This window comes from Hemiscyllium ocellatum, chromosome 4 (genome assembly GCF_020745735.1).
Source record: "Hemiscyllium ocellatum isolate sHemOce1 chromosome 4, sHemOce1.pat.X.cur, whole genome shotgun sequence".
Classification (NCBI taxonomy): domain Eukaryota; kingdom Metazoa; phylum Chordata; class Chondrichthyes; order Orectolobiformes; family Hemiscylliidae; genus Hemiscyllium; species Hemiscyllium ocellatum.
In genome coordinates, this window is record NC_083404.1 from 113,699,395 (window position 1) to 113,726,487 (window position 27,093).

Genomic DNA, 27,093 nt, shown 5'->3' on the forward strand with positions numbered 1-27,093 from the left:
ACCACTGTGCTACCATGTAATTTTTTGTTGTAAATCATGAACTTTCTTTAAAGGTCTAGATTACTGAGGAAGGCATTTCGTTTCGCCTGCCTCTACAATCAGTAACTTATATTTGTTCTGGGTTCACTTTGCCTAACTTCTGGAAAATCTGGCTATCCTGGAATTAAGGTTCCAACTTCTGGGTCACTTACTCTGATTGGAAATGCAAATCACAGAAATGTTCCAATACTACACTCCTGACCTGAGAGTGAAAATTCAAGCCCAAACTGAAGTCAGTCATGTCATGATGACTATGAGAAAAATGCTTTTTTATTGTGTTCATCATATGCTCATCACTAAAGGTCAGCATCTGTTAAAGTTACACATACTGGAAGATCTGTTCTGTCTTCTAAGAATTTCCTGGTTTATTTCAGAATTCCAACATCTGCAAGTTTTCCGCATCTTTATACTTCTTTTTGCAGTTATACCATTACTTTTTAAATAACAATCAAGTAGAAATTATTGCACAAAATCATGTTGCTTCGATGCTTTATTCAATGTGGTTGTCACACTGATACTTCATTCACAGCCTACAGCACAGAAGAAAATCAGTTTAACATGCTCCCACCTCTGATCTAATGACATTCCAATATAACTTGACCAGTTTTCAGGAGATATGAGGCTCTGAATATAGCTCTGTGTCAAGATCAAGATCAAATAAATTAAAAATGTCCTTACCCTTCATACAAATCTTATTTTTATCTGTAATCCAAGTAGACTTGTATTTCACGATAATGTCAGGCAGAAACTATTTTTAAAAAAAACAGAAAGAAAAACCAAACTCTATTGTCAGGCGTCCATAGCTGTGGGCTCCCTGAGATTCTCCAGTCTGGGTTTTCTGTCTCCCAATTGCTCCCTTCAATCTGTCCATGTGAGGTGGTATTATAGAAAATTATTAAGCCCTTTCCTCCACCTTCATGACTGACTACATGGATCTAAACATATGGGCTACTTTGAGTGCTTCTGTGGCACTATTCCTTGATTTAGCCATCTTGTTGTTCCTGATCAATTCAAACAAAAGCATGGGAAAGTAGCTTGACTGACTGGATAAGAGTAGATGGGAGACTAGGAAGGATATGTGTAAACCGGGAAAAAGCTAGTTACAAAATAGAGACATGAAGTAACAGAAGGAAATGTATTGCCCTTTTTTCTGGAGAATTCCTGTTTGGTTATTTTCTGCCAGTCTGACCTGAACAGGTTACACTGATTCCAATATTTTTGCCACTATTTACGCAAAATAGAAACAGGGGCTTTAGAGCCTTCTTGTTCAAACCAGCTGAAGTCCTGGTTAAAAATGATGGAAGCAGTTACAGTTCCTCAATTTGCTGCTCTGTGGTTTGGTCTTCTGCTTGCACAGCCTCCTGCACATAGACAATGAATTCGGATGTTTCTTCGCCCTGAGTGTAAACAGTCACTGTCTCAATCCCTTCCACATCATCAGAAGAGACTACAACTTGCTCTACCAGATGATGACCCTCTCCGAGCTCCACTGAAGCTTGCTCCAAGGCTTGTTGGATCATCATTGCATGATTGCCTGCTGTTTCATCCTCAGCCTGAAGATAAGAAATGAACCAAAAAGGAAGGAATTAGAGAAATTTCCCAACTCAAGTCCCAACCTCAGAGATATCTTACCACAGAATGCTATACATTTTTGTGAGTTCCCAAACTCCTCCAATTTTCTTCCTTCTTCTCCAAAATGTGCTGGCTTTTTACCTAAAACCTCAATGACAATAAATGACTATACTTTCTGAGTGACGCAAAGCTGGGAAAGATACATTTTCAAACACAGCTGTTACTGAAGGACCATATGTGGAACTAACTTGGGTCACTGACTGTGAAGGCTATGTGCAATGTTTGAAACATAACTTCTGCAGGAAGCTCTTAACCTCAGCATGTGCAATGCATGATGGGGCCCACTAAAATTAAACTTTGAGACTGGTCTAAATAACTGGGATAGACACTACCCATATAATTTGTATAATCCTCTGCTCAGTGAATATTGCTGGGAGAATAATCATCATTTTATCATGAGCATATGATACACTTTCAGATATGGGACTATTTGCCAGACTTCTTTTGTCAATAGACTCCATTTTTCTGAGTTAATGGTCTGTTTGAATAAACTCCATCCTGTCTCCAACTCATTCATTGACATAATGCAAATAATTCAACTCAAATAAATCTCAGTTTTCTGTCCTTGCACAACCTGAGGGTGAGACAGACATCCAGGATGACAAGAGGGATATACTGTGAGTCTCTACTGACCCATACCTTAACGACCACAGGCAATGCGGGTCCACCTGACTCAGCGGATCTCATTCCAGGTAGCTACAGATATCAGTAAGTGACCTGTCATAATTGCTGATGACTATACAATGGTCAGTATTATTCCTGACTTTTCAGTGATTGAAAATGTCCTTGTCCAATTGCCAAGACTGGACAATATCCAGGTTTGGACATAAAATGCAAACAGTTTTCAAGTCACACAAATGCCAAGCAACAACAATCTCCAACAAAGGAGAATCTAACCATCTTCACTTGACATTCAATGGTATTATCATTACTGAATAACCCATTTTCAACATTCTGGGGCTTAATGTTGACCAGAAACTGAACTGGACCAGTCATCTAAATACTGTGGCTAAAACAGCAGGTCAGTGGCTGGGAATTCTGACGTCAGTAACTCACTTCCCAACTCCCTAAAACCTGTTCACCATCTACTAGGCAGAAGTTGAATAGTCTCTTTGTTGGCACTACATCCAAAAAGTAAATGTTCACTCCACCACTATGATGCACAGTGGCTGTAGTATACATTATATGTTAGATAAACTCCAGCAATTCATCAAGGCTCCTTGAAATGCAACTTCCAGACCTAGGCCCTCTACCAGAAGGCCAAGTACAGTAGATGCATGAGCACACCAACAACTGCAAGATCTCTCTAAGCTGCACAACACCCTGATTTGGAACTGTATTACCACTCCATCAGTGTCACTGGGTAAAATCTTGGAACTGCTTTCTTAACAGCAAATCTGCACCAGGCAGACTAATAATTCAACGTAGCTCACTACAACATTCTAAGAGCAATTAGCAGTGGGCAACAAATGTTGATCCAGTCAACTTAACAACATTCCATGAAAGGGTTTAAAAAAAGAGATATAGTATTTTAATTTATCAAGTCTGCTTCTCCCACAGACAATGCACTAACTATGCCATAATTCTCTCCACTGCCTGGTGCCAGCAGACCACAACCAGCCTGCTCCTTCTGGATAACACTGTCACCCAACTATCACAATATATGGCTTCAAGGCTGTCTTCACAGCCTCCCTGAAAAAATGCAGTACCGCTGTGGGAATCTCTTACCTAAGACTGCCCAGGTTGGGAAAAAAGTAGACAGGCAGGTAGTTGGAAGAACACAGCAAGCCGGGCAGCATCAGGAGGTGGAGAAGTCGACGTTTTGGGTGTAACCCTTCTTCAGGACTAGGGGTGAGTGTAAGGGGAGCTGTAGATAAAGATAAACTCAATGTCGAGTCCTCCAGGCTGTAGGTTGCCCAGGCGGAAGATGAGGTGGAAACGTTGACCTCTCTACCTCCTGATGCTGCCTGGCTTGCTCTGTTCTTCCAGCCTCCTGCCTGTCTACTTTGGATTCCAACATCTGCAGTTTTTTTTCTCTCTAACCAAGTTGGAAAAGAAGCAGCTGCAAAGATGTTAATTGTTTTTAAGCAATTGTTGTTAAGTAACTCCAACAGGCCCAGATGTTGGTCAAGTACAAATGGTGAAAAAATTCCCGAAAACCTGAGTATCCTATCCACCTGCCACTTCAAACACAACCTGTACCATGTGTGACAAATTGTGTGGATTTGGTATTAAACGTTTTAGTCACCAAAGGACTCACAATTTTGGAGTGGAAGAAAGGGACAGTGACACTGCCCAAGGAAAAGATGGTCCTGCTTTCTTGTTCTTCATCAGAGTTGCAAGGCAGAGTTACAGAAGCTGTTCCTTATTATGATATAGCAAAAGAATTGGGAATGTAAGAGAATGACTTTCAAGAGTAAGAAAGTGAAGTGACTTTCGAGAACTTCATAATCAAGTGTCCAGGAGTGAGAAAGGGTGTGATGAACAACAATTTCTCACATGGTTACTATTATTTAGTTTCAATTATCAAAGCCTTTCTAGCCCGTCAGTTTCAATGGAGTAACACTCACTATTGCTGAAAATGTGTTGCTGGTTAAAGCGCAGCAGGTCAGGCAGCATCCAAGGAACAGGAAATTCGACATTTCGGGCAAAAGCCCTTCATCAGGAATGAAGAAAGTGTGTCCAGCAGGCTAAGATAAAAGGTAGGGAGGAGGGACTTGGGGGAGGGGCGATGGAGATGTAATAGGTGGAAGGAGGTCAAGGTGAGGGTGATAGGCCAGAGTGGGGTGGGGGCGGAGAGGTCAGGAAGAAAATTGCAGGTTAGGAGGGCGGTGCTGAGTTCGAGGGAATCGACTGAGACAAGGTGGGGGGAGGGGAAATGAGGAAACTGGAGAAATCTGAGTTCATCCCTTGTGGTTGGAGGGTTCCCAGGCGGAAGATGAGGCACTCTTCCTCCAACCATTGTGTTGTTATGTTCTGGTGATGGAGGAGTCCAAGGACCTGCATGTCCTTGGTGGAGTGGGAGGGAGAGTTAAAGTGTTGAGCTACGGGGTGGTTGGGTTGGTTGGTCCGGGTGTCCCAGAGGTGTTCCCTGAAGCGTTCCGCAAGTAGGCTCCAGGGAACACCTCTGGGACGCCCGGACCGACCAACCAACCCAACCACCCCGTGGCTCAACACTTTAACTCTCCCTCCCACTCCACCAAGGACATGCAGGTCCTTGGACTCCTCCATCGCCAGAACATAACAACACGACGGTTGGAGGAAGAGCGCCTCATCTTCCGCCTGGGAACCCTCCAACCACAAGGGATGAACTCAGATTTCTCCAGTTTCTTCATTTCCCCTCCCCCCACCTTGTCTCAGTCGATTCCCTCGAACTCAGCACCGCCCTCCTAACCTGCAATTTTCTTCCTGACCTCTCCGCCCCCACCCCACTCTGGCCTATCACCCTCACCTTGACCTCCTTCCATCTATCACATCTCCATCACCCCTCCCCCAAGTCCCTCTTCCCTACCTTTTATCTTAGCCTGCTGGACACACTTTCTTCATTCCTGATGAAGGGCTTTTGCCCGAAACGTCGAATTTCCTGTTCCTTGGATGCTGCCTGACCTGCTGCGCTTTAATCAGGAACACATTTTCACCTCTGATACTCCAGCATCTGCAGACCTCACTTAACACTCACTATTGGTGATTTCAGAAAATCCTCAAAGTTTAGATGCATTAGATGATGAATGGCTATTAAAGGTAGATTCCTTTGTTAAAAAATATAATTCAAGTAATAGGGAGGCACAGCATTCCAATGCAGTTAAAACTGATGAAAATACATCAATTGTCTTTCTCTCAGTTGATGAGTTTAGTCACATTCTGGTTCTAGAGGCTACAAGTCAACAATGCAAAGCTACAACACTGATGGATGATTTGAATCATTATTGTGAATAGAAATGCAGTAGAAGTAGTCAAACAACAAAGAAGAACAAAGAACAAAGAAAATTTACAGCCCAGGAACAGGCCGTTTGGCCTTCCAAGCCTGTGCCAATCCAAATCCACCGTCTAAACCTATCGCCCAATTCCAAAGGATCTGTATCCCTCTGCTCCCCGCTACTCATGCATCTGTCCACACACACTTTAAACGAATCTACCATGCCTATCTCTACTACCTCTGCTGGCAACACATTCCAGGTACCTACCGCCCTCTGTGTAAAGTACCTTCCATATGTATCCCCATTAAACTCTTCTCCTCTCATCTTGAACATGTGACCTCTCGTTATTGAATCCCTCACCCTGGGAAAAAGCTTCTCTCTATCCACCCTGTGTATATCCTTCATGACTTTGTAGACCTCAATCAGGTTCCCCCTCAATCTACTTTTTTCAAATGAAAATAATCCTAACCAACTCAACCTCTCTTCATAGCTAGCACTTTCCAGACCAGACAACATCCTCGTAAACCTTCTCTGCACCCTCTCCAAAGCACGGGTTTCCTCCGAGTGCTCCGGTTTCCTCCCACAGTCCAAAAATGTGCAGGTTAGGTGAATTGGCCATGCTAAATTGCCCATAGTGTTAGGTGTAGGGGAATGGGTCTGGGTGGGTTGCATTTCGGTGGGTCGGTGTGGACTTGTTGGGCCAAAAAGCTGTTTCCACACTGTAAGTAATCTAATCTAATCTAATCCTTGAGTAATGAAGCAACCAGAACTGTGCACAGTATTCTAAATGTGGCCGAACCAAAGTCTTGTACAATTTTAACATGACCTGCCAGCTCTTATATTCAACACCCTGTCAATGAAGGCAAGCATATCATATGCCTTCTTGACCACGCTATCCACCTGTGCAGGCACCTTCAGGGTACAATGGACCTGAACTCTCTCTGCTCATCAAGTTTTCCCAAGTCTCTGCCGTTACAGTATAGATCACTCTAGAATTAGAACTTCCAAAATGCATCATTTCATATTCGCCCAGATTGAACTCCATCTGTCACTTCTCTGCCCAATTCTCCAGTCTATCTATATTATCCTGTATTCTTTGACAGTCCCTTATGCTTTCTGTTACTCCTCCAATCTTCATTTCATCTGCAAACCTACTGACCAGACCACCAATTTCCTCTTCCAGACCATTTATGTATATCACAATCAACAGTGGTCCCAACATTAATCCCTGTGGAACACCTTTCTCCATTTCATGAAACTCCCTTCAACTGCTATTCTCTGTCTCCTGTTGCTCAACCAGTTCTTTATCCACCCAGCTAGAACACCCTGCACACCATGTGATTCATGTTCTCCATTAGTTTACCATGGGGAACCCTATCAAACGCCTTATTAAAGTCCATGTATATGATATCGACAGCCCTTCCTTCATCTATCAACTTGGTCACTTCCTCAAAGAACTCTATTAAATTGGTAAGGCATGATTTTCCATGTATAAAACCATGTTGCCTATCACTGATAAGCCCATTCTTTTCCAAATATAAATAGATCCTATCCTCAGTACCTTCTCCAGCAACTTTCCCACGAGTGAGTCAGGCTCACTGGTCTGTAGTTACCTGGAATATCCCTGCTACCCTTCTCGAACAGGAGGACAACATTAGCAACACTCCAGTCCTCTGGCACTTCACCTATGTTTAAGGATGCTACAAAGATATCTGTCAGGGGCGCAGCTATTTACTCTACTGCCTCGCTCAGCAACCTGGGATAGATCCCATTCGGTCCTGGGGATTTGTCCAACATAATAGCCTACCCAACACATCCTCCCTCCTTATGTCAACGTGATCCAGAGTAACCAAACTTCTATCTCTAATCTCAAGATTCATCATGCCCTCCTCCTCACTGAACACTGATACAAAGCAATCATTGAGAATCTCAGCTGAAAATGTGTTGCTGGAAAAGTGCAGCAGGTCAGGCAGCATCCAAGGAACAGAAAATTCGATGTTTCGGGCATAAGTCCTTCTTCAGCCCTTCCCCATTGAGAATCTCACCCATTTTCTCAGGTTCAACACACAATCTTCCTTCCTTATCCTTTAGAGGACCAACCTTTTCTCTAGTTATCCTCTTGCCTCATATATATGAATAAAAGCATTAGATTACTTACAGTGTGGAAACAGGCCCTTCGGCGCAACAAGTCCACACCGACCCGCTGAAGCGCAACCCACCCATACCCCTACATTTACCCCTTATCTAACACTACGGGCAATTTAGCATGGCCAATTCACCTGACCCGCACATTTTTGGACTGTGGGAGGAAACCGGAGCACCCGGAGGAAACCCACGCAGACACGGGGAGAATGTGCAAACTTCACACAGTCTGAGTCGGGAATGGTGCTGTGAGGCAGCAGTGCTAACCCCTATGCGACCGTGTCGCCTTGGGATTCTCCCTCAACCTGCTTGCTAAAGTTATTTCATGACCCCTTTTAGCCCTCTTGATTTCTCATTTAAGATTGGTTCTACTCTCCGATATTCCTCCAAGGCCTGTTCTGCACTTAGCTGCCTGGACCTTTTCCTCTTGGCTATTCGGACAATTTTTCTTGTCATCCGCAGTTCACAAATCTTGCCTTTCCTATTTCTTGTTTTCAAAGGGACATGCCTATCCTGCACTATCTTCAACGTATCTTTGCATACCTCCCACCTTCATCAGAACCGGTCCCAATGTCCCACTAACCTGAACCCCTCCCTCCTACACCATCCCTCAAACCATGTGCTCATCCTACCTATTCTTTCATTTCTATCCTGGCTAGCGCGTGGCACTGGTAGCAATCCTGAGATCACTACCTTTGAAGTCTTCCTCTTTAACTTCTCTCCTAGCTTCTTGAATTCTGCTTTCAGGACCTCATCTCATTTTTTACTTATATCATTTGTGCCTATATGCACCATGACAACTGGCCATTCACCTTCCCTTTCAGAATGCTCTGCAGCCGATTGATGACATCCCTGACCCTAGCACCTGGGAGGTAATATATCATCTGGGAGTCTCATTTTCGGCCACAGACCCGCCAACTACTCCCCTTACAATGGAATCCCCTATGACTATGGTCCTACGAGTCCTTTTCCTGCCCTTCTGAACAGCAGAACCTGACACGGTGCCATGATTCTGGCAACTGCTGCCCTCCCTTGGTGAACCATCTCCCTCCTCTTTTGAGTTTTGTGTCTTCTGAGTTTGACTTCATATTGGACTTTATAATACTGAGAGGGAATGGAAATCTTACTTGTTCTACAACTGTTAATGTGCCTGGTGCCATGGTCACCACAGAAGCAACAGCACCATCATGATGTTCTGGAGCTAAACCAATAATTTGCTGAAGAATGTTTACTGCTGTTGAATCCATTCTATCACCTAGGAATAAAAGAAACATACAAAATCAGTAAAATGTTTTTCCCAATTTCTCTTTCAACTCCAGACATGTTGAGTCTATTTTGTAATTCCACAGATTTCAACAGTGTTTAAGTACTATTTTAAATGTCTGTAGCTAAACACTGAATAAATCTTGGCCACTTTATCATAGTTAAACCTGACTCTGTCCTCATCCATCATCCGCATATATGCTTTGACATAAGTACACATTTACATTAGATAGTTATCAAGAGCTGGTTCTGATTTCCTTCCCTAATTTTCGGGCAGTTGGGTCAATAATAGCAGCAGAGCTGCTCCCTACAACTGAAATAAGCAAGTCGATCTGGGAACTTCTGATGCTTGATTTAGTAAAGGATGCTTCTGTATATGAGACTCCAGGAGGCTGAATCAATACTTGCTAATGATCAAGTATGATACCAGAAAGAATTTTGAAATAGCATATTACATAATGTGTAGCATGATACAACCTAAATTCAGTGATTAAAGATTATACTGTACCAAAACATTCCAAATAGTGTATTTTTACAGCATTTTGTATTTTCATGTAAAGTGGAGATGCTGTCTGTGGTCTTGCACACACCAAATGACTACAATTTTATTCTTTAGTCTTCAGAGACTCAATTCACACTGTCATCTACAACTGTAACTTGATAAATATGAATGCAAAATATTGCCATTGCAATTTATAATGGTATACGTTGACAGACAATGGTGAATGGAAATTCATAACTCCCTGAACACTGTCAGGATGAAGTTGCAGAAAAGATTGAGGTCCAATCATTAAAGTGCTCCAGATAAAATATGTTCTAAGTCCTTCACTATACTGTTAATTTATTCATTAGCATTATATCTTGTCTTTGTACTCGAGTTGGGTCAAATTGAAGTAAAGCAAGCTACTTCACAACAACTCACCAATGTGCTTCTCTGATGTGAAGGAGAGTTGGGATGGGGAATAGGGAGAAGGCAGTTAAAGGCCACAATTGGACTCCCATACTTACCATTCTCTGTGTTGTACCGTAGGTCCTGAAGAGCTGCCACAGCTGCCTGAGTGCCCTGAGCGTCCTCTTCACTCTCTGTTATGTGAAAATACTGTGTCTGAGTCTGCTCTGTAGAAGCTTCAAGAACCTGAATACAAATGCAAATACATTCTCAACCACTTATTGTACTCCATTACGCTTTTGTCCAATGAAAGAAAAATTGAATTTCTTGTGACTAGTAGGGCAAGCAACATTGTTTTGCTTTGTGTCTGGGATGCAAGGGTTGTTAGCAAGAGCAGCACTTTCTCAAGCCCATTTGACTTTGAGAAGGACCAAGCTGCTTCCTTGAACCACTGTAGTCCATACGTTGTGAGTATACCCATTGTATTTGTACAGGATGTTCTAGGATTTTGACTGTATGAAATTGAAGCAAATATTTTCACATTTTAGTACACAGCATTTACATCAATTACTCTAAAGGACAGTGACACGTGAGAGTGGCTACATTTTTGTTTTAAAAATAATCCCTGCAGACACTGGCTTGAAGCTACTGACTGAAACTTTTCATCTTATCTAAAAATGCTAAACCTCTTCTCTTTTTTTTAAAAGGCTGATCTTTAAATACCGAATCAATATCACTACTTATATTCCTTACATACACTTTCAAAAGTCATCTATTTTGAACCATTCATGAATTTATGAATGAAATCGCCAATCAGTGGAGATGGGTGCTTCTATTTGTAGGGTGAATATGGGTCCACAACAGGACATGGCATTGGCATCAATGAAGTGAACCCAGTGATGAAGAGATGGCGTCTAAAGAGTGGCAACTCCTATATTGGTGGGTCCGGAGCAGGCAGTGCTGAAGTGGTGGAGGAGGGATGGAGGTGCAGGCATCGTTGGTAAGTTGGCTTAGGGCTCAGGACTCATGGTGGAGGCAGCAGAATGAAGTTAGGTCTCTTTCAGTTACATCATTTTATTCTTAAGTATTCAAAATGACGCCGGATTGTGGGGACTGTTGAAGCTTTTCACTGCATATTGGCATCAAATTAGGTATCACACAGTCACAGCCTCCTCCATTCTATTACAACAATATAACTCTGAAATTAATTTACTACCTTATTCTGGTCTTATTTATGATTCCAATCTTCTTGTCCATTTGAAACTGCAAACTCTTGCAAAATTGTCCAAATTGCTTTTTGTTACTGTGTCCTTGCTTCCACTAGGCCGAGTTGAGTGGTGGCTTGGCAAATCAAGATATGAAGATATCTCTATTGGTCTCAAATTTGAAACCAACTCCACATGTAATCTTGCCTGTAATTTTCTTTTTCTGTGCTCTCTATTCCATCAGCTACTTGGTCAAAGCTGGAAAATATTCTAACTCATAACTTAAATTGCTCCAATTTCATCATGGTAATTGGAATTTTTTTAAAAATCAGTTAATAACAAATCACAACCAAAAGCTTGTATCATTATTGGTGATCATGTAAGTACCAGATTTCCATAAAAATATAGGTGGATCATGAGTGTCCATTTGGAAATTAAAACTGCTGTCCTTACCAGGTCTGATGGATATGTAGCAATGTAGATAGAGGATTGGGCAAGGGAGAACTCCAAGACGGGTAATCAACATCACCCATAGAGGGGTGTGTTCTGAGAACTGGAAAACAATACAGCAGGGGAGCACACTGAAAATAGGACATGAGGAAGGTCTACATGAACAGCTGCCTCCTAGTCTTGGTTCTTATTTCAGTAAAGGGAAAGAAGCTGATTGTGAATACTGGAAAGCTTTTCTACTATTCTAATTGCAATAAAATCATGGTAAAGTTATAGGATGGCCGTTCAGTTCAGTCAAGTGGAGTGAACAATCCATGATCTGTGTGAGGTCGTTGAAGCATTATGTATCCCTGAATGAATCATTTGCAGGAAGTGTCACTGGAACTTGAGTAGTGGCTCAAGTCAATGTTGCGTATCCATCAGGCAGAGGACTACATAGGTTGCACCTTTAGGGATATAATGATATCTCAGGTTAGAGGTGTATAGGCAGCAAGGGAATGACAGAAGGCTAAGAGAACCAGGTAGGCAATGCAGGACTCTCTGAGTCTATTATGCATGCTAACTGATATTCTATTTTGGACATTGGTGAGGGCAATGGTTCCCCAGGAGACTACAGCCAGGTCCAAGTTGGTAGTACCACAGGTAGCTGAACTGGACAGTGAGGAAGCAAAAAGAATGGAAGAGCAATAGCCATAGGCAATTCCATAGTCAGGGGATCAGACAGATGTTTTTGGAGTTGTCAGCTTGACTCTAGGATGGTAGTGTTTTTAAAACAAATATATAGAGGGATATAAATTTCAATATATAATAATCTGGATCCAAGTATACAAGGGGCAATTTGCAAGTTTGTAGATGACATTAAACTTGGAAGAAATGTAAACTATGATAAGCACAGTGTGGAGTTCCAAAAGGCCAAGTTAATAGAGTTGAATGGGCTGACAGGTGGCAGTTGAGTTCAATGAAGGGAAATTTGAGGTGAGGCAATTTGGTCCGAAGAACACTGAAAGACAGTATAAAATAAGGTATACAATTCTAAAGGAAGTGCAGGAGCAGATCATTGAAGGTGCAGGACAGGTGGTGAGAGCAGAAAACATAGAGTGTTCTTGGCTCTGGAGCATAAGGGCATAGAGTTCAAGAGCAAGGAGGTGATGTTGAACTTGTCCAAGGCAACTGTTAGACCTCACCTGGGGGTTTTGTGTGCAGTGTAGGCGTCACATTATGGGGAAAAAAATGAATGCATTGGAGAGAGCACAGAAGCAATTTACTAGAATGGTTCCTGGTAAGGGAAACTTCAGATGAGGAAGCAGATTGAAGAAGTTGGGACAGTTCTCATTGTAGAGAAGAAGGTTGAGAGGAAATCTGATTGAGGCTGAGCTGGCTGGATAAAGCAGATAGGGAGAAGCTGTTCCTGCTAAGAAGAAACAAGAACAAAATGTGATGTGAAGCAAAATGAAGCAAGGGTGATGTGAGAAGGAAAACTGTTTCATGCTGAGCTGTTGAATTCACTGCCTAGAAATGAAGCAGGGGCAGGTTCAACTGAGGCATTCAAGGGGGCATTGGATGATTATCTGGATATTAATGGTGAGCAAGGTTATAGGAAAAAGGCAAGAGATATCAATAGATAATAGAGGCAGTGCAAGCGCGATCGGATGATTGACCTCCATTTGACCGTATTAATAATGTGATTCTGATTCTGTGATGTTGCCTCCCTGGTGCCAGAGTAAAGGAGTTGCTGCAGGATCGTCTTTTGGGGGTAGATGATCAGCCTCCATTTTGGTACAAATGATTTAATGAGGAATGGGGATGAGACCCTGAAAGCAGATTTCAGGGAACTGTGAAGAAGATTGAAAAGCAGGACCTTAAAAGACAAAGCTCAGGATTGCTCCCAATCCACAGTGTTACTGAGCTTAGAAACAGGAGAACTGAGTGATTGAATACATCACTGGAAAGCTGGAGTAGGAGGGTGAACATCAGATTTATGAACCATTAGGACTGATTATGGGGAAGGTTGAACATCTACAGATGATGTAGTCAGCACTGAGAAATATATTATTCAATAAAATTGAGCAGTATCCAAAGATGTTTATCAGAATATTAAGAGTAAGAGAAAGTTTGCATAATTTTCAGTATCTGAATTATGTTTCCAATTAATCTTCACTCACTAAAGAAAACCATCTTAATTTCTTCAATCTTTGAAGATCTCTCACCTTGGCATAATTCAAACTAACCTCCTCTATACCTTCTCTAACACTTTGATATCCTTCCTAAACTGTAGTGTTCAGAATTGTACACAATATTCCAGTAAACCAGTGGTTTGTAAAATTTTAGTAATTTGCATGCATTGGTATTCACACTATAAAGCTAAGTAACCCAAATGTTAATTGTCTTATCTAACTATCCTGATGCCCGGAAGGATTTGTAAAAGTGAACTCTCATGTCTCTCTGCTTTTGTCACTTCTTCAAAATAGTATAAATTGGTACAGTTGTTTTAGATGGTAATTGATGGTACATTATCCTGTTTCCATCTTTACATTCTCTATCACTTCCCATGATTTGAATTTACAGCGTAATTATCATTTCATCTTGGTTGAATGGCCTGGATGAACTTTGTTGTTTAATTAAATATTATTTGTGAAAAAAAACAAACTAAAGTATTTATTAATACATTTTGTATTTCCTTTTTTTGTTAATTGAATCTCTTCTTTGACCTATTACTCATCCAACAACTTATGATACTGTGCACAAGCACATTTTACATTTTCAAATTATTGAAAACCAAACAGCAGTATTGATGGGTTGACCAGACATGTTAATGCTGAAAATGTGTTGCTGGTTAAAGCACAGCAGGCCAGGCAGCATCTCAGGAATAGGGAATTCGACGTTTCGAGCATAAGCCCTTCATCGGCTTATGCTCGTAACGTCGAATTCCCTATTCCTGAGATGCTGCCTGGCCTGCTGTGCTTTAACCAGCAACACATTTTCAGCTGTGATCTCCAGCATCTGCAGACCTCATTTTTTACTCAGACATGTTAATGATCAATAAAAGAAAACACTGCATGTGCTGGAGATCTGAAACAAACACAGAAAGTACTGGAGAAACTCAGCAGATCCAACAGCATCTGTGGAGAGAAAAACAGATTTAATGATTAGAGTCTGGTTCTGACAAAAGGTCATTGATTGTAAACCAAGTTAATGTTTCATAATGTTGAAGAAAGCAGTTCACTACCATCTTCTCAAGGGCAAATATGGATGGGCAATAAATGCTTCTCCAGCCAGTGTAGTTCATATATCATGAATGAAGTTTTAGAGTAAACACCATTTCCCTGTATTCCTGAAGAAGGGCTTTTGCCCGAAACGTCGATTTTCCTGCTCCTCGGATGCTGCCTGACCTGCTGTGCTTTCCCAGCACCACTCTGATCTAAATCCCCATTTCCCTGTTGCTCGCCTACTTCCATTAGTACCTGGTCAAGTAATACATTGAGTAAAATTTTCATTTCTATATTCAAATCCTTTCATGGTTTTTCTTCCTCATCTCTATAATCATCTGTAGACATGATTTGAGATATCACTGCTTCTCTAATTTTGAACTCTTGTACGCTCCAATTATAATTGTTAGACCATTGATCACCAACATTTTTAAGCATGAGATCACTTTTTGAATTTAAGTGTGACAATTTATGTGCACTGTCGGGAAATAAGTTGTATAACCGAACAAACTTGACAATTCTAAATCCAATATAGATAACATGGGGATCTTGTATTAGAGCGTCTGCTGCATCTCTAAAGGCTCAATTATTAAATCTAAAATAACTCAGATTTTAGTTAGTTAAAATTAGTTTTTAGTTAGGAGTGGCTTCTGCTGATTCCTGTGCAGTGACTCCTAATGGATTGAATGTTGCTGATGCTAGATTAGATTAGGTTAACTTTGACCTTTAATAACTATTGTTTAGCACTTTATGTCCTTTGACATTAAAATACATGTGAAGAAGGGCTGCAGGTTAACAGTATAAAAAGTAGGAGAAGTACATCTTACCTTAGATCAGAAATATTCACAGTATTCCAAATGCTGTCTGACTAGTGCTCTGTATAGTTTTAGCAAGACCTTTTTAATTTTTTCCCCTTTGAAATAAAGGCCAACAGTCCATTTACCTTTCCTATCATATGGTGAACTTGTATGCTAGCTATGGTTCATGCATCAGGATCTCCTTCCCATCCCCTGTGTGCGATAGTTTTCTGCGATTTTCCCTCCATTTAAATAATACTTAACTCTTCTTTTCTTCCTGCCAAAGTGCATAATCTCACATTTTCCCACATTGTATTCCATCTACCAGGTTTTTCCCTAATGCTTGACCTATCAATATCCTTCTGCAAATTCCTTGCATCATTCTCACCATTTGCCTTCCCACCTATTTTTATATCGTTCACAAACTTTGTGATAATACATATATTTCCATCACCAAACTATATATATATATAAAATGATGGCCCCATCACTGATTCCTATGGCATTCCGCTCGGTATAGATTACCATACTAAAAGTGTATGGGGATGCAATGGCTTAGTTGTACTATTGCTAGACTGTTGATCCAGGGACCCAGATCATGTTCTTGGGAGCCAGATTCAAATCCTGCCATGATACATTGTGGAATTTGAATTCAACAAAAATCTGGAATTAAGAGTCCATGATGACATGAATGGATTGTTGGAAAAAACCCCACCTTGCTTACTAATGCCATTCAGGGAGAGAAACTGGCATACATGTGACTCCAGACTTACAGCAATGTGGTTGACTCTTAACTGCCCTTCCTGGCCTAGCCAATGACGTCCTCATCCGATGAATAAAAAAAAGTCACCTTTTTCCAAACTCTGTCTTCTATTAATTACTCAATTTTTCCCATTGTTATCAGACTTTTGAATGAACCTCTCAAATGTTAATGTTGATCCCTCTTTTTGGCTGAAACACTATATTCTGTTCTGCTAACTGAAACTTTTTTTTACGGTATAATCTGCCAGTAGAGTATGCAAAACAACACTTTTCTTTATATCTTGGTATATGTGACAAGTATAAGTCAAATTAATCCTAATACTAATATACTACCCCAAAACCATGAGCTCTTATCTCATTAACTAACCATACACTTCGCAACTTATTAAACACCTTTTGGAAATCCAAATATATTACACCTACTCATTCCACTTTATCTACTTTGCTTGTTAACAACTGTGATGGACTAGGCCAGACCACTCAAAACATTATTAAGCAGGCAGCTCCAGACTGCTTCAGTAAGTGTACAGTGAACATTACCTGGAGTAAGATAGGTTGACTACTAGATTTTAAAACAGACAAAAATGTATTCACAAAATTACACAATGAAACACTAAGAACAGAATAAAGAGCCTCTACAGAACTCAATCTATCCAACTAGACTTAATTATGCTGTTGTGAATATACATAACACTCCCAATAAGCAAACTCCTTTAAAACCCAGTGTAAATCGAACACATGCTTACAGGTTGAAGTTGAAGGGCAGAAAAGAGAGAGAATTTCCACACAGTTCCCTGTTGAACCTCCCAGTTCAAGAATGAATTAAAAACTGCTCAGCTCAGCTAGAGAACTAACCATTCCCCTCTCTTTATCCAGGTCACTTCTAAAGCATGACCATTTTAGCTTGAAGTCTCATCTGTTCACATATCAACAAAAGACCTCTCAAAATCCTTTTCATCTCTGTACCATACCAGACTGATCGGAATTTGGCCCAGTTTATTGCCCTTCTGAAAAAAAATCAAGGATAGGTTTTCTTGAGGCAAGGGACTAGCTTTTAGAAAAAAGGGTCTAACTTTATGACACAACTCAAACAAAATTGTGAGGCATGATTACCCCTTAACAAAGCCATGATGACTTTGCTTCATTATATTATGCATTTCTAAATTTTTAGTAATTACATCCTTTATAATAAACTCTACCATTTTCCCAATAACAGATTTTAAGCTAATTGATCTACAGTTAACTTATGTCTTCCTTCCTTTTTGAATAAGGGTGTTAGATTAGCAGTCATTCAATCATCTGAGACAGTTACTGAATCCAAGGATTATTGGAAGATTAAAATCAGTGCATCCACTAGCTCTGTAGCTATATGCTTTAAAACTCTAAGATACAGTTAATCAAATCCTGGGGAATTATTAGCCCAGTTCATGAGCTTTCCTCATAATTTTATGCTATACCAGCACCACCTGCGCCCGATTATTTAGTATTTTTGGAATGCTATTTATGTAAAAATTGATGCAAAGTATTAATTCATAATTCTGCAATTTCCTGGTTCTCTAATTATTTCCTCAGCCTCAAACTACAAGGGAGATCTTTTACACTGCAATTGTTTGAATCCTCCCTCTTTATAAAGCAGCACCTCCAAAGTAGCCTGATCCTTGTTTGAATCCACAACATTTTGTTCTAGAAAACATTTTTCAAATATACTTAATCAAAGTTTCCATATGGCTGCCTCTGCTAATTTGATTTCCCAATCTACATGAAAATTAAAGTCACCAATGGTTAATGTGCTGCCTTTTTTAAATGCCCTTTTCTATTCTGATTTATTCTTTGTCCTATACCACAGCCTAAGAAACCTAAAAATTATTCTTACTGGTGTCTTCTTCCCCTTGTTATTTCTTACCTCCATGCATGTGGATTCTATAATCATCCGATTCAAGATTATTTCTTGCTACTATACTACTTCCATCCCATACTAACAAGGCCACCCCAGCAGACTCCTTGCCAGCATTTGCAAAAGTTTATGTACCTTTGAATATTTAGTTACCAGCTTAGATCTCCTTGTAACCAAGTCTCTGTGACATCTATAAGATAACACCCATCATCTTCTATTGATTCTGTCAATTTATTTATTATGTTCCAAACATTATATACATTCAAGTAAAGTACCTTTGATTTGACCTTTTAACATTTTATGCCACTGATGACCCAAGTTGCTGCTCTTTTTAAATGCTTGTACACTTTGTCCCTTCCTGTGCAACTCCACGCATAATTATCAAACTACTTGCTTCTGCAATGTTGACTTTTTTTTTGCTTTATAGCCTACATATTCCCTCATCTGAACCCCTCTCCCTAACTCTAATTAGTTAAATGCAGTGTTGAGCTGGCATCATCTGGAACTGCACTCCTGTAAAATTTAATACCTTTTGAAGAAGAATTAGGTACCTGTTCTATGGCTTCCCCTTCTATGCTGCCCACAATCTTCAGTCCATGTTTGTTTTTCAAGTGTCTGTTGAGCTCCCATTTGGTACCATAAACAAAACTGCATACTGGACACTTTACACCACCTATAAATAAAAAGGGAAAACGGATCAGAAATTCAGCTTAGAGTAGAACAGAATGGTGAAATTGTGAATAGTTTAGTTCAACAACAACAACACCAACATAAAAACAAGCTACAATTATACATCACCTTCAACATATGAAAATGTCTCAGGAGCCTTAAAAAGGAAAGGAAGACTCTGAGCCACCTGAGGGAATATTAGGTCAAATTACTAAAAGCCTGGTCAAATGCATAGGTTTTAATGAGTGTTGTGAAGAAGAACAATAGGGTTAAGAGGTGCAGTGAGTGTATCTATGCAACTGATCTATGCTCGCTAATTATGGAGCGATTAAAGTTGGAGATACATAAGAGTACAGTAGAGAATTGCAGATATCTCAGGTCTAAAAGAAATTACTGGGATAGGGAGGGGCAAGGCTAAAGAGGGGTTTGAAAAAAGGGTGACAATTTTAAAATCAAGATATTGCTTGTTTTGGAATCAATATATTTCAGCAAGAAAGCAGTGAGAAGGGACTGTTAAGACATAGAGGACAAAGTTTTGGATAGTCTCAAGTTTCTTGAGAGCAGAATGTGGGAGACTGGAAAGAATGTATTGAAAAAGTTTAATAAGGTGGTACTGAAGACCTGAATCTGGGTTTCAGTAGTAGACAGGCTAAAAAAGGGGTAACATTAGATGGATGTTATGAAGGTACAAATAGGTAGGCTTGGTGATGGCATGAACATGATTGTGGAAGTTCATTTCGTGGTCGAGTCTGACATCAATTATTGGCCTGAGTCACTACTACTGGAGAGATTTGGAATCAGTGGCATGGGTGTTGAGTTTGAGACATTAAAGACGGAGGCTTCGTTAGACTTATTGATATTTAATTGGTGGACACAGTTGTTCATTCAAACTTGAATGCCAGAGAATCAGTCAAAAAATACTAATGTAGTGGAGGGATTGTGACAAGTTATGGAGTGATATATCAGGGATGTATTACCACCTTGCTCTGGTCCAACTATGATAACATTGCATTTGCACATTTGACATTAGGAAGGCAAAATTGTAAAAGCAGAGTTTAAGGAGAAAAGACAAAGATCAAAAACAAAGTGAATACTCTCTTGATTTGGTAAAAGGAGGAAAAAATTGAGGAGAGACTTTCAAAGTGTTTATTGGGGATTTGTATGTGGCTGTCAAGATAATGTGGCTGTCAATGATGGAGTAGCAGGGAGTGAGGGAAACTTGAAGTGAGAAGAATGAACAGAGTGATGGAAAGTGCAGACAAATTAATTTTTGAGGTATAGCTGCTCTGCTACATGAAAGTTATTTGATGAAGGGTTCACACTTAAAACATTGACATGTCTGTTCTCTCAACAGATAATGATGGACTTTGAGTGTTTCTAGCAGCTTCTATTTATTCAAGGATTTCCGTCATTTGTAGCACTTATTCTTTTTTAAAAATATAAAGCATTGAATGTCAGTCAATTGAACTTTTAAATAGCACCTTGCGTCTGAGAATGCTTTAGATTGTAAATTACTTTTGAAGTATAAAGATGGCAGTTGTTTTTAATTTTGTAAGATGTCATATTGATTTAGGAATCAATGTTAACTGCAAGCTGCATTCATTATTTTAAAGAAAATCTCTAATACCTTGCTGTGTCACACTTTCTTGAGCTAGTACACCAGTTCCAGCATTGACATATTCATCATTGGGATGTTTTTTGTGGTAATGTCTCTTCAGTGATCCAGCCATATTACAGGAATAGTGGCACAGTGCACATCGGAAAGGCTGAAGTATAAGGAGAACACTATTAATAACAACAACTAAATCAGAAACACAGAAACACTAAATAGGATCAGCAGCAGGGATGTTCTGCATCAGTTACACCAATAATAAGGATAGCGGCAATTTTTCCACCAACTATACGGATAGCAGCACCAGCTGCATCATCAATTGGGATAGCAGCAACACCTGCACTAAAAACAGGGAGAGCAGCAATATCTCCACCAACAATAGGGATAACAGCAGTATCTGCATGAACTACACAGATAACAGCAACATGTGCATCAACAAGTTGGGAAGGCGGCAGTGTGGTGGTAAAGTCACGCAGGTAATGCAGAGATCCTGGCTAATGTTCCAGGTAACTTAAGTTCAAATCTTTCCATGGCAGTGGTGAAATTTGAATTAATTGAAATCTGCAATTAAAAGCCACTCTAATAGTGACCAAGCAATTATTGACCATTGTTATAAAAACCCACATAGTTCATTTAGATCCTTTAGCAAAGGAAATTGGTCACTTGGCCAGCTCTACATGTGACTCCAGGCCCACAGTGATGTGGTTGATTCTTAACTGCCCTCTAAAATGGCTTTGAAAGCCAAACAATTCAAGAGCAATTAGGGATGGGCATCAAATGCCAGCCTTCCTAGCAACAACCACATTCCATAGAACAATGTAAATATGGATGAATAGTAACATCTGTATTAACAATAAGGGATGGACCAACATCTGCACAAACAGCAGTAGTAGGAGTCACAACCACAAAAAAAAGGAGAAACTGCATCTGGATTTTTAACATTCATTTACAGGATACGAGGATCATAAATTAGGCTTGCATTTATGGCCATCCTTATTTGCCCAGAGGGCCAAGGGAAGGTAAATTAGGTTGCTTGCCTTGGTTGTCTGGAACATCGGCACAGCTATTTTAGAAGTTGTTAGGCCCTCTAATCGTCACACTCCTCCTACCCACCCATGGCCATTCATTCTAGCTAAGTCAATTCATGACGCCTACCATCCCATTACAGTTCCACATGCCTACATACCTTTCACGCCAACTCAGCACTAACTCATGATTGTACCCAATCCCTAAGAATCTTTATATTCTCAGCCAGTATCTATCATGATCAGTCCTTGGAAGCCATTTGGTAATCAAAAACAATAAACTTCTAGAGCTAATTTAACTCTCACTCCTACACATTTGACAAATTCCAAATTCACAAAATCTATTCAAATCTTTTAAATCTCAACTAATTAATCTCTTATAAATTATTAAACTTTTATTTGACCTAATTTCATAGATAGCTAATCCTTTGACATACTCTAAAACTGGAAGTCAAAATGTCAACCAGAATTTTCTATTAGGCTGACTGTAGTTTTTAAATCCAGCCAAGCATTTAAAATGACATAATAACAGTCCTTGGAGAAATGTACACAAAAACTCTATTAAAAATGTTAATGGTTTCTTGTAACCTGTGCCCATCAAAGGTTGTTTTTTAAAACAAAAGTTCACAATGCAAGTTGTAGCTCTTTATTTTATAGAGTAGAGCATTTAAAAATCTTCAGATCATTAGTTATACAGAACTCATCTGTCATTCAGGACATTCATGGGATTCCAAAACAATTGGTTAGGGACTTTTCAACAGCGAAAATGCTGTCTGTTCGAAATTAACATGGAGTCAAATGACATTGTGGAATTCAGGTTTATTTCCTATGTGAATCATGCTCCACCTTCTTTTTCTACAGACAAAAATTTCAATCTGTTGGAAAGGGGGAGAGGGAGCATGACTTTCGTATCTGGCCCCTGCCTGTCGTTTTTAAAGGACCCAGATTCTCCTAATTCCATGCATCTCATCTGTTCAATCTCTCTCCCAGCCATAATCACAGTTCTAGTTCTTTTGATACATGCATTCTTTTGTACTTTGTTTAATTTATGTTCCAAATATAGTAAGCTTCATGCTTTTTCTTTCCTAGAATTTTCATCGTTTGTCAGAAAGAAGTTAAAGGTTGAGCTGGGCCTAGAACTGATGGTGCGCAGGCAATATGACCTCAAGAAGGCATAACTGTAGCTCAACATTTCACAGTAGGCCTCATTTCAATAGCGGCAAGCTGCCGGCAACTGTTGCTTCTCCATAGGCTAATGCTAATCTCACAAAAAAAATTCTGGGCTGCTTGACTTGTTGGTAGTTATGTGGTTCTCAAATTTTAACCTTGTTGCACACAATTTTCAACTGTTAAAGGTACAATTCCCCAGGAGGGTCCTATTTAAATTAACCATTTTCCAAAAGTTGAAACTCATACAAGTCACTACTGCCTCCAGTCCCTCTGCTCTCATATAACTTTTGCTAAATGAGTTTGGCATCAAACTGTTGTATTATAATTAACTATAATGTATCTATGACTATTTCAAACTTAGGTGTATTCTGCATTATGAAATTTTATTCCCTAGGAACCTAGATTTTTGCGTAAGAAGTAGGAATCTGGAAGAAGAACTAATCCTGTATGATATTCCCACCTCTGTTGCTAGCATAGAGGAAGCAGAATTTTCTTGGGTTTATGCTTTTGATAATCAAAGAGATGGAAAATTAACAGCTGGGTAGGAATGAAGATAGGTCAACAGGGAAATGAGCTACTTTCTAGTCCAAATTGGTAGCCATTGCTGTGACCTCTGCCTTTGCATGGCAATTTTAAAAAAAGGATCCCTGTGTTCACAGGGACCAGGGCAAATAGAGAGCCTGGACGCAGATTAGAGTAGTGGAATGTTGAATACTAAAACATTTATTGCTGCTCAACATTTTTACATTTAAAGCTTTCACTTGTTTATTGAACAAAATTGTTTGCACTGTTTCTGCCCTGCTCTTGTCAAGTTGTAGCTGAAAAATGTAATGCTGGAAAAGCGCAGCAGGTCAGGCAGCATCCAAGGAGCAGGAGAATTGATGTTTCGGGCATAAGCCCTTCTTCAGGAAGTTGTAGCTGGTCAGCTTCCGAGTGCTCTTAAAGGCTGACTAGCTTCATAAAAATCTAGAAGGTTCAAAAGATGAGCTCTTCTAAGATCCCTAATGACCTCAAGCTACCCAGTTAATGAGACAAGAACTTCATATTTCCATCTATTCCCCTGCCCCTGTCCTTCGTAAAGTCAGGGAGTTTAGGCAAGTTGGGAATGGAGGAAGCAGATCAGCATGCAGGACATATTTCTTTTCTTTCCCACCTATGTTCCTTCCTGATTGGAGATGGGAAAACTCCAGTCTTAAGTTCTCTAGGTGTTAATAGCAATCATTATATCATGGGTAACAGTAAAAAATGCAACATTACTGTGTTCTCTTCAAAAGAAGTATGCCTCACAAATAATGTTTCACCCCTTTAGTTTGCCATAAATCAATTTGTCTTTGATGTTAGTGTCAGGAATGATGCTGAACCAAAGAGCAATAGGATAAGGATCTGGTCAAAGCGATCCTCTGTGTCCAATCATTCCACTGCTAATAGTTGTTAAGAACTCATGGGGTTTACTATAAAAAGAGAAAGCACACTACAGGCCCTTTTCTTTCCTCTACAACTTGCTTCTTGGGATTGGAAAAGTTTTTCTTTCAGGAAAGCAGCACTCAATAACAGTTGAGTCAGGAATTCAAGTGGGCTAAGATTGCACAGCCTTCAAACATGATAGGAAATGCATCGTCAATCACATTCTTTTTGATAGTCATAGATAACAATGTTCATCAACCATTTGATTTACTAGCAATGATTCTATATCCTGACTCACAATTTTGGTTAGATTCCCTGATAATAATCTCCTCTAAAAGTAATACCAAACCATCAAAGTTTGTGTCGTAAGCATCTCATAAGATTTTACTCCAGGCATATAATTCTTGCCTTGAAAGCAGCATGCTGTTCCATATGCCGAAGGAGATTTGGCTTTTGTGCAGCGGTATAATCACATACTGTACATTTATATTGTTTACCTGCAGGATAAGAAAACAGCTAGTATGAGAAAGGAAATATGATCAATAACTTTTGCAGTGAAATTACCGTTTAGAAAATAGTCCGTAAATGATGCTAATCTACTCAATAATGAAAAACAATTAAAATGAACACAGAATCAAGTTATGTAAATGTTTAAAATGGTTTTCAGCTCGAACAAATAAACATAATTTGAATTACAGGTAATTTTTTTTAAGATTGGAAACAAATTGTTTAACATCTAAGGCATACGGTGTAACCACAGATTGCTACATAAATTTTAACAGGCCATAAGATAAAGAAGTAGAATTAGTATAGTTTCATTGAGTTTGCTATGCCATTTGATCACAGCTGATATGTTTCTCAAACCAATTCTCCTGCACTCTCTACATAATCTTTGAGGCCCCTACTAATAAAGAACCTATTTATGTCTAGTAGCAGTGAATCCATTATTCTGTTCTATTATTCTAACTTTGCAGAGTGCCAAACTGGCAGTGTTGATAGTCGATACCTAATCTGCCCTAGTGTTTTTTGTCCAGTTCTGGGTAGATGCCTGAATGAGACTTTAAGACAAGTATTTGCAAATTAATGGATTAATACCCTTTTAAAGACTCCAGTGAGAAGCTAGTTGCTGATTGTGGGATAGGAAACCATATTCTTCAGTAGATCCCATGGATGCTGATTTCAGTTAAATTCAGAAACAAAAAAACCTCCTCTCTGGATGCATCAATGAGTAGTATTGATGATCTAATATTGATATTTGCTTGCAGGAGCTGCATGTGGAGGCACAACCACTGATGGCAGTTCACACTAAGTATGCAAATACAAATTGATCTTCTAAACTCTTGGTTTATTGCAGGTAAGATATCTAAATTGAAGGATTTTTGGCTGGCAAACATTATGTTTGAGCACTCAATATAACTTGGCAGTGTCCTCGCTGATTCAGACACCAAATTATAAAAGGTTCTACTGCGTAACATTACTCACCATCAGCAGTGTGCAACAACTTATGACTCTTTAGACTGCCTTTCGATTTGAATTTCTTTCCACACAAGTCACAGAGGTGTGTTTTCTCAGTGCTGTGACGATTCATGTGAGCTCTCAAGTTGCTCTTACTGCGTGTGGCATACTCACAAACTGAACACTTGAATGGCTTCACTCCTGGAAATGAGAAAATTTATAAGCACCATTTAATACTTGTGCCACATAAAGTGAAAACTCTCAAATTTTCCGTATTTATTCATATACTCAAACATAATCTTATTTGCCAGTCAAAAGTCCCTGAACATAGATGTCATGGCTTACATCAAACAGAGACTTTAGAAGATCAGTTTGCATTAGTACATTTAGTGTGAACTGCCATCAGAGATTGTGCGCCCACATACACGTGTATACCACAATACAAATACAATTTCTCTAACAAAAATCACTATTTTCTTCCAATTTCAATAAGAAAATTTTGAAGCTTTTTGATTTGATTCCTTTACACAATTATGTTGCTTCATTCGATGATCACAACATATGTAGTTTTTAAAACATGTTTAAGAAAAGCCTGTACCGAAAACTCACTAAAGGGGGTTTGTCAATGCAATTAATGGTGCTAGTAAACCTGTAATAAATCTCTCTGACTATATGCTCTCAGAGCACAAGTTATTTGTTCACGGTTTCAATTTTGGCGTGCCTCTCTCCCACTTCAAGAAAAGAGTCTGAACTCCTCTCCTGTGAAATATCTGATCACAAATCAATTTCCACTGGAGGAGCTGAATCCTTAAAAGCCTGTCCAGCTGGGATTTACTGGGATCGTAAACAACTTGATTGAATTACATGTAGTGTATATGTCTGACAATGTTTAAAGGCATCAAAGGGTTTACCTATCAGTTACCCAACAAAGAGACTGCAATACTAATCTTGAACAAATGGGACTATGTCAACAAAATGCATGTCGTAAATGATGGGTGTAAGTTTGCCTTCACTGGATTTGCCACTAAATGTGACTGGACAGCTCGACAAGTAAGCAAGATTAAAAATATTTATGATTTGGAGATGCCGGTGTTGGATTGGGGTGTACAAAGTTAAAAATCACACAACACCAGGTTATAGTCTAACAGGTTTAATTGGAAGCACGCTAGCTTTCGGAGCGACGTTCCTGATGACAACCACATGAGTGTGCTTCCAATTAAACCTGTTGGACTATAATCTGGTGTTGTGTGATTTTTAACTTAAATATACTTGTTGGGCTTCCATAAGAGCAATGAGCAGCTAGGTGATATATAACTTGGTGCATCCTCACAACTCACGAGTCCATGCATGGATAGGATGCCCAAGACGCACAAAAATGATGTCTCCTTTCCACATTATCTTAGCTATGACTGGTTCTATACAATCTGCACTGGCCAAATGACTGGCTGAATTGCTACAACAGCAGGTCTTCTAAAGACATGGTGAATGACTCCTTCATATTTGTAGGCCTCTTGTGGAACAATGGTAATGGCCTAACCTGAGTCAGAAGTGGGTTCAATTCC

At 39.7% G+C, this 27,093-nt stretch overlaps 1 protein-coding gene across 4 annotated transcripts in view; it reads right to left on the reverse strand.

The window, feature by feature from the left end:
- Nucleotides 1–509: 509 nt before the first annotated feature.
- The window catches only part of LOC132815077 (zinc finger protein ZFAT-like), a 133,641-nt gene continuing 107,057 nt past the window's right edge, over nt 510–27,093 (reverse strand). For 3 of the 4 annotated variants that reach the window (XM_060823792.1, XM_060823788.1, XM_060823789.1), the window contains 7 exons: nt 25,559–25,732; nt 24,485–24,573; nt 20,493–20,631; nt 18,748–18,869; nt 10,002–10,128; nt 8,858–8,985; nt 510–1,592 (listed from right to left, as the gene is read on the reverse strand). In XM_060823792.1, coding sequence (XP_060679775.1) covers nt 1,347–1,592; nt 8,858–8,985; nt 10,002–10,128; nt 18,748–18,869; nt 20,493–20,631; nt 24,485–24,573; nt 25,559–25,732 — 1,025 coding nt within the window. In that variant the 3' untranslated portion in view covers nt 510–1,346. The remainder of the gene's footprint in view (nt 1,593–8,857; nt 8,986–10,001; nt 10,129–18,747; nt 18,870–20,492; nt 20,632–24,484; nt 24,574–25,558; nt 25,733–27,093) is intronic. The other variant, XM_060823791.1, reaches the window with a different exon arrangement.